The sequence below is a fragment of the Odontesthes bonariensis genome, chromosome 1, assembly GCF_027942865.1.
Source record: "Odontesthes bonariensis isolate fOdoBon6 chromosome 1, fOdoBon6.hap1, whole genome shotgun sequence".
In the NCBI taxonomy this organism is placed as follows: domain Eukaryota; kingdom Metazoa; phylum Chordata; class Actinopteri; order Atheriniformes; family Atherinopsidae; genus Odontesthes; species Odontesthes bonariensis.
The window spans coordinates 40476907-40490071 of record NC_134506.1 but is presented as its reverse complement, the minus strand read 5'-3'; the positions used below and the strand labels follow the sequence as shown (position 1 = coordinate 40490071).

Below are 13165 nucleotides of genomic sequence, written 5' to 3'. Positions count from 1 at the left end.
CATATATTCTTTAAACAATCAACTCTGAAGTGCGTGCAAGAACAAAACCACCTGCTGCCACCCACGGCCTTTTGTTAGAAAATATACTTTGGAAACTCAAAAGGCCGCGACACAGGCTTTGGGGGTAACGTCCTCTGCTCTCACAGGAGCGCTGAAAGAGGATTTCTGAAATGTTCTCTCCAGAAACTCTGGGATTAAGCCTTAACGGTCCACCCATTTTCCTCATCTTATCTGAGATCGTGTCACAGAGGCGACAGGTCCAGGTCCAAAGAAATCTCTCTCCCCAGAGAAACCCTCCCCAGACCAGAAGGGATGTATTATCCCTCTGGTGAGTTCTGGGTCTGCCTCCATCCCACACAGCGGGAACAGACTGATTCGTCATAGATAATCATTTTTGCTGTTGAACTCGACTGTCGTGGAACATCTGCGCAGCAGCTGGGCTCGCTGTGAGCGGACAGGCGGGGGGCTGACGTGCCCGTTGGTCTGCCCGGCCTGCGGTAACTGTTAAACGGAGGAGAAGGCACGAAGGCTGCCAGCTCCTCCCGGGAGTCGGTTAATCCTTGTGCTAACAGGCTCTGTCTGCTCTTTGTCTTTCAGGGCTTAATTGTACTCTGTTGTTAGAGAGTGAGTGTTCATCTCTGCTGCAGACTCCCTCAGATGAGTGCTGTCGCTGTCCTGTGTCGGGCCTGCCGTCTCCCTGCTCTGTGTTTTATTGTTGTTGTTGTTGTTGTTGTTGTTGTTGTTGTTGTTGTTGTTGTTGTTGCTTGACGCTCTGCTGTGTTGTCTGTAGAAAGTCAGCCTCCAGCTTTCATGGTTTCAGCGTCGGAATGAAAGTACCTGTGCAGTGTGAAGTCTAATTTAGACCGACAAAGGGGTTGATTTGTCTCAAATACACTCCTCTGTATTTGAATGTGGGCTTGCATCTCTGGTGAATGTCCTCTGTGTTTGCATTAAGCTGATTGGGCTGTAGCGCTTAAAGGGCTGGGTACTGAACACCATCCACACTCAATCAGTCAGTGGGGTCACACGGCACTGAAAGGATCGGATTATTGGCTAAATTACAATCAGATTGAGTTATTAAGTGCATGTAGACACCTTAATCTGACAATGAATTGGATCGGATCCGAGATAACTGGGTTGAAAGTCAAATTAAACCTGCTTGTAGACGCTGAAGCACGTGGTGAATTAGACTTTGCGTTCTGCGCATGCTCGAGATTTTTTTCCCGGGGTCGTGAACTGGAAGTTTAAGGTGTGTCATGGAGCCACCATCCATCCATCCATCCATCCATCGTATTTTAAATGTAAAGTCTTTCATTTAAAATGGCTGATTCACTCAAAACTGAAGAATATCTCAGTGTGTAAACACTTAAGCAACATTCTAATCAAACTATCTGAACATGACATCACTGCAGATCTTTCAAAATGTAGTGTTTGTGGCACTTTAGAGCACAACCTGGTAATCTCGAGTGAAAAGAAGAAGAAAGAGGGCAGCTAGCAACTGCCTCCACAAGATACGAGAAAAAAAGGTGTTACCGTGGTGATCAGACCGAAACTGGACTTTTAAAGTGTGTGTAAACATGCTGGTTTGATCTAAATCGTGCTAAATGATCCACAGTCAGGGACTGAATGGCTCCGTATGTGTATGCTCTGTAGTCAGGTCCAATCGGGCCTCGGCTCTTGCACATCCTCTTTGTAAAAACCTAAAATTGTTTGTGTATATTTTTACAGTCAAGTTCACAAAAGAAGCTGCTCTCATTCAGTTATTTTTTTCAGTCAACTCGTGGTCACTTAAAGCTTTTCCAGACTGTCGCTCCGCTCTAATAACATCCGGATTTTATAACCGCAGCCTCATCTGACAAAAATCATGGTGATTAGATCAGTGAAAGATCGCCTGGCTCGCACCGGCCCTTTTGTTCTGCTCCATTTGCACTCATAAGTAAAAACTTCAGGTTTCCTTTGGCGATAGCTGCAGTAATCAATCCTTATTTAGTCCTTTTGTCAGTTTGAGTCTCATTAAATCAGTGTCACACGTAGTGACGCCCAAATTCTGTCAGTAAACACGTCACTGCGGCGTTTGTACGAGCAAAATACAGCGTTTTTATCAGTTTGTACCACCAATAATAGGGAGCCTCGTTAGTGAGCAGATTTTACTCTCAGCTCGGTGGGAGGTCATTTCCAGCTCTGAGTTCATACTATTCCTGCAAATAAGTTCAGTTCAGATTGGATTGAGATCCAGAACACATCACGAAGCACTAAAAGGAAGTCCAGTGTTAGAACTCATTCACGTTAGCAAAGTCAAGGTCAAGGTCACGTTTATTTATATAGCACCTTATCACAACCTGGGTTGACCGAAGCGCTTTACATAAATAAATATCAATAAAACAATAACAATAAAATTGTTAAATACATTTAACAAAGAAATTCATCAAAAGATAAAAACAATTTACACACACAGACAACATTTGTTTCACCCAGGTCTGAAAGCCTGGGAGAAAAGGTGGGTTTTAAGAGATGTTTTAAAAATTTCCAGAGTTTCTGATGAACGAATATGCAGCGGTAACCATGGTAACCCATTCCAAAGTTTAGGGGCAACCACTGCAAAAGCTCGATTGCCTTTCGTTTTTAGCCTGCATTTAGGGAACATCCAGGTTTAAGTTAAATATGATAAAACTGTAAATGTATGGCTGTAGATACATTTGTACAGTATAAGTACACATTTATGCACACATATGGTGCGATTATTGGATAGTTTTTGCTTTATTTAAGAGTCAGAAACTGGAAATGATGTGCAGCAAAGATCTGTTTAAGCAGGACTTGAACTAGGTGCTTAAAAGCTAAAGAGATGTCGTGATGATATGTTATTAATAAACTGATTAATAATCAGGTCACTTCAATACGGCTCCACTGGAAATACAGATATGTCAGTTATTGTAACGTGTGTTTTAGAGTGATAAAAATAAGATGGAACATCTGATAGATTATCTGACATCCTTTTATAATATATTTCAACGATAACATCCTGTGATTTAAAGTGTTATTACCTAATAACGTTGCAAATCGGGTGTCACAATCTGTCGAACACTCAAAACTAACCAAGAGTTACCAAGCAAATCTAAGGCTGTGTTCAAAACCGCATACTTCTCATAGTACTCCTACTAACTTTTTGAGTTAGTAAGCGAGTTTGAGTAAGCGAGAAGTTCCCGGATGCATACTAGATTCGCCTAAATGTTCGGTATGCCTCATGAGGTTACTACTCATAACGTGACGTCGCCGATCGTCATTTCCTGTCAAAACGGCAGTTTCAAGCTAGCTACAACGAGGGTAGGCTCACTTCCTGTTTTCAAAACAAAAGCACCAATTGTATCGTAATGGCTTTCCCTATGATAAAAGGCAACGGGTATTTTATTTTGTGAAAATAACAGGAAGTGCGTTGCTCACTGCGGCTAGCTTTAGTAGCGCCAAATTCGTCAGAACAAAATTGTAAATAGCCGGTATTTTGTCAGGTTTTCAACACGTTGGGGATCTAAACGACTACTTTCTCACCTGAAAATGTTTCAAATGTTGTTAAAGTTTACAGAGTTTAGAGCTTAAGCGAAATCAGCTTCAGGCCGGCTGATTTCGGCTCGGGCAGGAGCGAAATGCATTGTGGGTAAACGCTCTGCATACTGTCTGATCGATCAGTATGCAGTTTGCAAGTATGTAGTATGCGGTTTCGAACACAGCCATAATAATGAAACTAAATCTAAACCATAAAAACTGCAACCAAGCCTTCATTCGCCACCTTGAATTACTAATGTTTGCATTTAACTGATTCAAATGCTGAAGATTCTCACCCAGCAAAGGCTCGACGTGGCGCTCTGACGCCCGGGCAGATACCCAGCCCTGAGTACTCCTTCACAGCTGAACTGGGACACTAAAGCCGTCCTCGCTGTGGGCCGTTGTTGTTTGTCCGCGCTATAACGGCGAGCCTGCTCCTGACGTGTGCCCGTGTGTCCCCGGCAGATGTGGGTTACCCTCCGTCCCGGCCGGTCCTGGAGGAGGAGAGGCCGCTCAGCGAGGAGCTGCTGCAGAGCGTGGTGAGGAGCATCCAGAGGAACGACGTCGGCCGGCCGATGGCCCAGCTGCTGCAGCTGCTGGGTCACACGCTCGGGGTCAAAAGGCAAAGGTGCGCAAGACCACACTCGCTCGCTCACATCTCATTTAAAGATGATGAATCTGTGAAACCAGCTGCTTGCTGTATTTCCTTCAGCAAACATTCATCAAATGGGAAAATTGATTTGTTGGGGACTATTTGCTCCGTATACAGCGTATATAATAAGACGGCAGGTTTGGGATACACCCCGAACTTCTCATAGTAGATCCCTTCTTTGGTGTTTTCAGCAGTTTTTTTTTTACTGTTAACACGATAAATTTGTGTATGTGGCAAGTTCTCAATCAAACCTCGATGAACCTTTATTCATACGGCACCAAATAACAACAAACGTCCTTTTAAGCCGCTTCAAAGATACATTCAAGCTGATCATAATCAGTTTTTATTAGGGCTGGGCGAGTTAACTGGTTAATTATTTAACACCCATAAATATTTTATCGCGCATTAATGCAGTTTTTTTTTTATTTATTTATTTTTTAATTTATTTTTTAAATTTTTAAATTTATTTTATTATTGTAAAAGTCTGTTGCAGGCTTTTATTCTGTAAAATTTTGTTGCTGTCTTTAACATGTTCTAATCTGATTGGTCCTCAGGAGTTTGTACAGGGACGTCCTCTTCCTCTCCCTGGTGGCTCTGGGAAAAGACAACATTGATATCGGTGAGTCAGATTTGAATGTTTTTTGGACTTTTTGCTGTCACGATTTCTTTGTTTCAATGTAGTTTTTAGCTTTTTAGACGAGTTTTAGAGTAAAAATCTTTGATTGAATACATCCTAAAGACTTAGAATTAGACGGTTCTTTAAAGCTGTATGTATGTTTTTCTACATATGAACATTTGTTTGAACACAGAGCATCGTGTCCCAAATTAACGTCTTCATCGGTTTGACAACACGTGCGCTAAAACACATGAAAAAAGGGTTTTCAGGGACACTATAGTAGAATATAAACAGCTGAAGATGAATTAAACTGCCGAGGGTAATCAGGATTAAAATCAACTGAAAAAATAAACAATTCGGGTCACTTTCAAGCACTGATGGTAAAAGTATTGCAAAGCGAAGGTGTGGGTCCTCCTTTCTTCCCTTCTGCCCTTTTTCTCGTCCAACATCACGAGGTGAAGGACATATGGCATAAACTCCTGCCACAGGACTGCAGGACCCAGCGTACTCTCAGCTGGGATGTGCGCCCGCGTCACTGAAACAACAATTATTAAAGGAACAGCTTTTAAACGTTTACTTTGGAAGGTTTCCAGACTGAAAGAAATAACCTGGAAGTGACTCAGGAGCAGCCTCGGAAACACTGGAACCATCCTTTATGACAGAAAAGGGACGATTCAGTCCTACAATTTCTGGCGTTTGCAGCTTTCAAAGCGACGCTCGGCCGTGGCTCAGTGGGTCGTCCAATAACCCGAAGGTTAACTTAACTTAACGTTTATGGAGATGAATAATCGGGCTCTGTGTGGTTGAATATGAGGGCATTTATATTATATTCACTTACATCTTATGGAGACTAATATGAGCAATATTTGAACTAGAATATATAAAATATATGTGATATGTTTATATCTATATATACGTTTATATAAATATATATTGTTTCTTTGACTAATTAACTGTCACCAAGCTCGTCCCGGTCTTTTCCGTCACTCTGAAACACTTCTGCCATCTGTTGTGGAAGTCTCAGACACCACAGACCCATTCCAGACTTAGGAATGGGTGACCGCTCTGCTTCTCTTACAGATAATATAATAAACACATGAAAACAGAGGCTTCCCGCTCTCATTTCCATCCACACGAATCACAGTTGGTTTGACTGGATGGAAATAATCAAGAGTTGCTGTTAAAGTTGGAGCCGCAAGGAATTTTAACCCAGAATTATCTGCTTTCTCTGATGAAAATGGTTTAGTGTATCAGAAGCTTAAGGAGATCCTAAAAGAAGCAGCGGAGCTGGTTTTCTATGCATTGGGAGTAGGGCTGAGCAATTTTATTGATACTGCGATATATATCGATATTTCGTTTCCCGATAAAGTATCAATTTAAAAATGTTTTTTATTTATTTATTCTTTTCAAGCAAACTTTATTGAAAAGTCAGACGTTACAATTATTGAAAGCACAGAACATTAAAGGCCTACAGAAAGGTGATTTTTTTGCACAAAACTGAAATAGCAGATCGATTCCTTATATATCATGGAATTTTTTTATGATTTTAAAATAATTTTAGGCCCCTGGATAGTCCGGATTAGGCCCAATAAACTATCACCACATTTGACTCGAATTTGGCAAACTGGAACGACAGGTGCGTGACGTCGCGAGTGCCAGCTGCTGGAACAACCCCCAGTAGTTCTAGTAGCGAAGCCAGCAGTTTGCCAGACCTGGACAGCTTCTTCACGGCAAATTTCGATGTGTGCCGCGGGACGTCGCTTGGAAATATAAAACGTTGGGTTCAGTGCAGTTTTTTTTGCGAGTAGATGTACGAAGTGTGTGTGTTGCCCTCAGCAGCAGCAGCTCACACCACCGGGGACAGAGGAAGCAGAGAGACCCGCGGTCTTGTGTCTGTGCCTCCCTGTCCGCCTGCCTCCTCTCTGGTGAAATCAGCCGGAGCCATCCCGCCGTGTTCAGCTCCCTGCGGTGCGGACAGGAATCCACCTGGCGGAGAGCGGACACACTCTCCGCCAGGTGGAGAGTGGAAATCTCAGCAGAGCGATCATCAAGAGCCCCGACGTGGACACACGTCCGCGGGTCTCTGCTTCCTCTGTCCCCGGTGGTGTGAGCTGCTGCTGCTGAGGGCAACACACGCACTTCGTACATCTACTCGCAATAAAAACTGCACTGAACCCAACGTTTTATTGCCTTCACCAGTCAACAAGCATACTAATAGCGGCAGCCAGGAAAACCCATGGCACCTGTGACGTCACACTGAAGCCCCGCCCCCAGTCTGGAAGGTTTCCTAGCGGCAAATTCAAAATCGCAAATTTCATGGGTTTATGAAATGTTTTGGTGTAGAGTCCAATGATCATTATTGTTCCTCTGTGTATGTATTATCATTATGTATTGGGTGTAGTGTCAGCTTTCTGTAGGCCTTTAAGGTAATACAATACAATGCCAGGGGGTCACATTATACAAAACAGTGATAAATTAGTTCATAAAAATGTTGTATAAAGTGCACAGCTCTCACGTTTGTGACATGTTCGTTTGTTTCTGTTTGTCTGGCTGTGTTGTCCTTCTGGTTCAAAGGTCGGACCACCGGTCCAATCAGCGACGATTCATGTAAAATCACACCGTCCCCTTTTTTTCCCCAGAAAATGATGAAAGTGTATCGAATCGTATCGAATTGTTTTTGAATCGTATCTGATCGTATCGTTGGCTTAATATCGTGTATCGTATCGTGAGATTAGTGTATCGCTGCAGCCCTAATTGGGAGCTATTTAAGCTAAATAGACTGTTCAGCAGAGCCTGCATAGACTGTGTGATCACCTGATGCATCTGTTGTGCTTTCCCCCTCAGACGCCTTCGATCGGGAGTACAAGCTGGCGTACGACCGCCTCACGCCGAGCCTGGTGAAGCTGACCCACAACTGTGACCGTCCTCCGAGCACGGGCGTCATGGAGTGCCGCCGGACGTTCGGCGAGCCTTACCTGTGAAACGCCCCCCCCCCCTCTCTTCTCCCCCGTCATCGCTTTACGACCAGCTCAGGAAACCCGTTGGAAAGGCTGTGAATGTGCGCCGACGGTAACGTCCGGCGGAGCTCTGTCGGCGGGATGCGGCCCGACGTTTCACACACTTCATCTCACACAGAATCAGTCTCACCTGGTTTCTGTGGAAATCCTGTGAAAATACCCAAATTTACTGTAAATACAAAAACAGTTTGAGGATTTTTCTAAAAAAAACCCCACAACATTTATATTGTATAGTCCTACATCGTATGAAGACTAATATCAGCAATATTTTAACTTGAACTCTATTTATAAAAAGTCAGCTTTATTTATTGTAGTCTTACTTCTTTTTGTCGTGCGTCGTGTTTTGCCGTTTATCTCCGTGTCGCCGGGCGCCCGAACCCCCGCCGCTCGCATCACTGAAACCCGGAGGCGCTGCTGCAGTGTGAATTCAGCTTTTTAAACGACGGCTTTCTGCGTTTCAGGACATTTAAATCGAAGCTGCATCAGACTGTGGGAAACAAAGAAGCTGCTGTTTTGATGATTAATCATTTCATGCCAAATAATCACGGCGGAGATAACGGTTGTTTTTTTCCTTTGGAGCTGCCTCTGATGTCCGTGAAGCTCAACGTTCACAGAGATTATCTGCATTTAATTTAGATTTCATGCAAAGTTTGCACCAAAACTGCTGAAGTGAGCTTCATTCACAAAAGAAACAATAAAAAAAATAGACCTTCTCTCATAGTTAAATGAGCATAAATCACTGGAAAAAAATCAAAGTCTTACCAAGTATATTTGTCTCATTTCTAGTCAAAATATCTCATTACACTTAATATGAAACACAACTGCCTAACAAGTACTATTTCAGCCAGATATAGGGACTTGTTTGAAGACAATACATCTGGAATATCTTGTTAAATGAAAAAGTATTGAAAACAAATTGTTTTGAGTCGAATTTCATATGAAACAACCTTTTTTTTTTTTACATTTGAAGAGGTTTTTAAGCTAATTTCAAGATCACTTTTATCTCAAAAGTCCCAAATATCACATCTTATTTCAAGAAATCTTGACAAGCCGATTTTCACTAGTTCCATTGGCAGATTTATTTTTATTTTAAGCAAAAACGTCTTTTATTTGTTGTTTTTATACTTATTTTTGGAGGGGCATTTTTTCCAGTGATCCTGCATCCTGACGCACAAACTAATCATCGATGATCGGTGGAACGTGGCAGAAAAAAAGCTTTTAATGACCAATTTGGTGAATTTTAATATTCAAAATGTTCTGTTTTCATATTCGTTCACAACCAGAGAAAAAAATGACTGAAAACTTAACTTTATTTTTCTCATATTTATGAGATTAGGTCTGTTTTCCCCCCCGTTAATGTCACGTGTGTCTATAGAAATCCGTGTACTTTTGGTTTAACTTCAAACACATCACATGAACACGTTTGTTAAACTGAACCCCGACTGGTGCGACTCATCAGGCTGACGTTGGCTGTGGTTATACAGACTGAAGCTGCCTGCTGGTGTTAGATAAAACCATTCAGTGCTGTTTACATCACAGTGCATTATGGGTAGTAGCAGCTGCCTTTCAAAGCCGATGGAGGAGCTCCGCCTTCTGCTATCAGCTGCGAACATGTGACGGCGACCGTGACTGAGGACAGTTTCTGGTTCCGTTTGCTGGTTTTTTATTAAAATCGAATCAGTTCGGTTCAATTTAATAGAATTTAAATACTTTCTAAGGGGAAATTATATTGCAGCAGCATGGAAAAAATAAGAATACTCAGAGTGTAGTAGAGAGGAAGCTGTGTTTGAAATATTCAGAGATCAGAGCCATGAATGTAGCTTTCAACTACTCAGCTGATGATGTCACATACTTGCTGTGTTCGAAACCGCATACTACATACTACATACTACATACTACATACTGCATACTACATACTGCATACTACATACTACATACTGCATACTACATACTACATACTACATACTGCATACTACATACTGCATACTGCATACTACATACTGCATACTGCATACTGCATACTGCATGCTACATACTGCATACTACATACTACATACTACATCTACATACTACATACTACATACTGCATACTGCATGCTACATACTGCATACTACATACTACATACTACATACTGCATACTACATACTACATACTGCATACTACATACTACATACTGCATACTACATACTACATCTACATACTACATACTACATCTACATACTGCATACTGCATACTGCATACTACATACTACATCTACATACTACATACTACATCTACATACTACATACTACATCTACATACTACATACTGCATACTGCATACTACATACTGCATACTACATACTACATACTACATCTACATACTACATACTGCATACTACATACTACATACTACATACTGCATACTGCATACTACATACTGCATACTACATACTACATCTACATACTACATACTGCATACTGCATACTGCATACTACATACTACATCTACATACTACATACTACATACTGCATACTGCATACTGCATACTGCATACTACATACTACATACTGCATACTGCATACTACATACTGCATACTACATACTACATACTACATACTACATCTACATACTACATACTGCATACTACATACTGCATACTGCATACTACATACTACATCTACATACTACATACTGCATACTGCATACTACAAAATACCGGCTATTTACAATTTTGTTCCCACGAATTTGGTGCTACTAAAGCTAGCCGTAGTGAGCAACGCACTTCCGGTTATTTTCACACAATAAAATACCCGTTGCCTTTTATCATAGGGAAAGCCATTACGATACAATTGGTGCTTTTGTTTTGAAAACAGGAAGTGAACCTACCCTCGTTGTAGCTAGCTTGAAACTGCCGTTTAGACAGGAAATGATGATCGGCGACGTCACGTTACATTGCATCTTGGGTAGTTTGAGTATGAGTAGTAACCTCATGATACATACCCAACATTTCGGAGAATCAAGTATGCATCCGGGGAAAAAAGTCAGTATGAGTAGTAGGAGTAGTAGGAGAAGTATGCGGTTTCGAACACAGCCTCAGTGTTGGCAGGTAGCGCAGCTGAACTCCATCTTTCTTCCTCCTGCCTGTAACGACTGAACGTTGGACAGAGCTGACGGTCATTCCTGAAGCCACGCCGAGCTCGTCCGTCTAACCAGCTGTGATCTCAGAAACGGTTTAAACTTCCTCACATCCGACACGTCTCGTCTCCGTCGTGAGGTCTTTGTTCCAGGCGTTACTTTGGCCTTGGAAAGCTCATTCCTGCAGCACAGCACCCAAACGGGCGTAGAAATGGATTAAAAATCTGTTTTCACCCGGATTAAAAAAGCTCTTTAGAGAATCTGAAAGGTTTGTTTGGCTGAAAACAGAGTTAAAGTTTACAATGAGCTCTGAGTTAAAGGTTTAAGATGAAATGAAAGCAAAGCTGTTATACCTGCAGTATATGAGTTGCTTTCTGTGTTGAACTCACATTTTAAGAATGTGGGAGTATTGTTGCTCTGTGGCTCCCCCTGCTGCTCTGGGACACCAAACAACAAACCTCCATGTAGGCCCCGGCACACGCTGAAAAGGCCACAAAAAGAACGACTGTAACGTTTCCTGTCGTGGTACCGGGCCGGAAACTTTAAAACGAGCCAGAATCACACAGTTTAAGGTCCCCAAACGTCTCTGGTGCTGCTTTAACAGCAGCAGGAATAAAAGTCACCACTTTTATCACAGATAAAGAAGCTTTGCTTACTGCTTTTTAAATATAACCCACGTTCAATCGATTTGACATTATTTAAACAGTAACTTTTAAGCTTTTTAAGTCATCGTCAACCCAGAACACATCGTTTGTGTATAAAGTAGTGGTTCAAACTATTGGATTTTAAAATAATTGGAACATTTAAGGCGTTTCTGACACCGTATTTTAGAAGGAGAGGGTCATTAGAACGTATTAAGGCCTGTAGTCTTATTGGTCGGGTTCTTTTTAACGAAGCCAATCCCGGTATTTCTCACCACCGTTTGTCCTGATTTCACAGAAGCTCAAACACGCCACACGCGTGTCACCGTTTTGGATCGACTTTCTAATCCCGTTGTCATTGGTTTCGGGTCGTTGTTTCCGTCTGTTATGATGATGAAGTACGAAACAGAACCACGACCTGGAACTCTGGTACGAGAGAGCGCGCCGCCGCACGGCTACATGCGAGGAAACGCGTGAATTTCCTTTGATTTATGTCACGTTTTTACTTCTGTGGTACAAACTGGAGAGCCAGTCTCTGATTCTCTAACATATCTGAATGTTGATTTCCATGCAGACAGATGCTGAACCTTTTTGGACCTCACGGTTACTCCACTTTTGATTTGTCACTGCTTTGTTTAGCCAATCAAATGTCTGGATACACCACAGTGAAAAGGAAGGCTTTCATTGACTTTAAGTCGGTCATTATCTCCTCCACATCAGTCTAAAACCTGAAAGATTTCTCATTATTTTCATTTCACAGCCCAAAAGAAATGCCGATGGCGGCTTCTGTCGTATTTTTTAATCGGTAATATACTAAAAACACGGGACAGAACTTCCTCATAATTCAGAGCCAGAGCCAGAAACCTTTTATAAAAGGATCAAGTTTAAAGTTGCAGTGTGTAACAGTGACAAAAATCTAGGAGGATATAGGTGATATTATTTGGATTAACTGTGTTTTTAGGACCTCGGGATGATGCATTATAAAAGCTCTTTCTCCACAGCGGAGTGGCTGCGTTTCCACCACAAAGAGCGGCGTTCAGAAGCTGATGGAGAGGGACAAAGTGGAGGAGTAATGCAGGAACCGGCAGCGCTGAGCGAATCAAACTGGTCAAAGAAGCCAGAACACAGAGGAACACAGGTGGGATATTTTCCCCAGAAAGGTTGGAAAGTCTTCGGGAGTGTTATTAGTTATCAGGCCGACTGATTTAGATGCAGCTTGTTGGTATAAAAGTGGCTGCACAGCAGCTGAGGATCACTAGATTTGGGTAATTATTACACACTGTTACTTTAAAAGGCGTCGAAGGGTTTCTGCAGAACTGGAGGCGGCGGTTTCAGGACCCTCATTATTATCCAAAGTGAGAAAGAGTTCCTGCTTATGTACTGAGACAGCAGCACCCCCCCCCCCCCCCCCCACCTGTACTTCTACCAGAGATGGGGACTCAAGTCGACTCGAGTTGCTGTTTTGATGACTTGTGACTTGACAAAAAATAAAAGACTTGAGACTCGACTCGGACTTGGAAGTTAAAGACTCGGCACTTGACTTGAGACACGATGACTTGAGTGTTAAGCATCTAGCATACACT

The 13165-nt window shown here is 42.2% G+C and overlaps 1 protein-coding gene across 10 annotated transcripts in view; it reads left to right on the top strand.

Moving 5' to 3' along the window:
* The window catches only part of LOC142380994 (C-myc promoter-binding protein-like), a 106831-nt gene extending 98042 nt beyond the window's left edge, over positions 1-8789 (top strand). For 3 of the 10 annotated variants that reach the window (XM_075466889.1, XM_075466892.1, XM_075466887.1), the window contains 4 exons: positions 598-624; positions 4003-4165; positions 4744-4808; positions 7650-8789. In XM_075466889.1, the coding sequence (XP_075323004.1) occupies positions 598-624; positions 4003-4165; positions 4744-4808; positions 7650-7786 (392 nt within the window). In that variant the 3' untranslated portion in view covers positions 7787-8789. The remainder of the gene's footprint in view (positions 1-597; positions 625-4002; positions 4166-4743; positions 4809-7649) is intronic. The other 7 variants (XM_075466893.1, XM_075466891.1, XM_075466890.1 and 4 more) reach the window with 3 other exon arrangements.
* The last annotated feature ends 4376 nt before the right edge of the window (positions 8790-13165 follow it).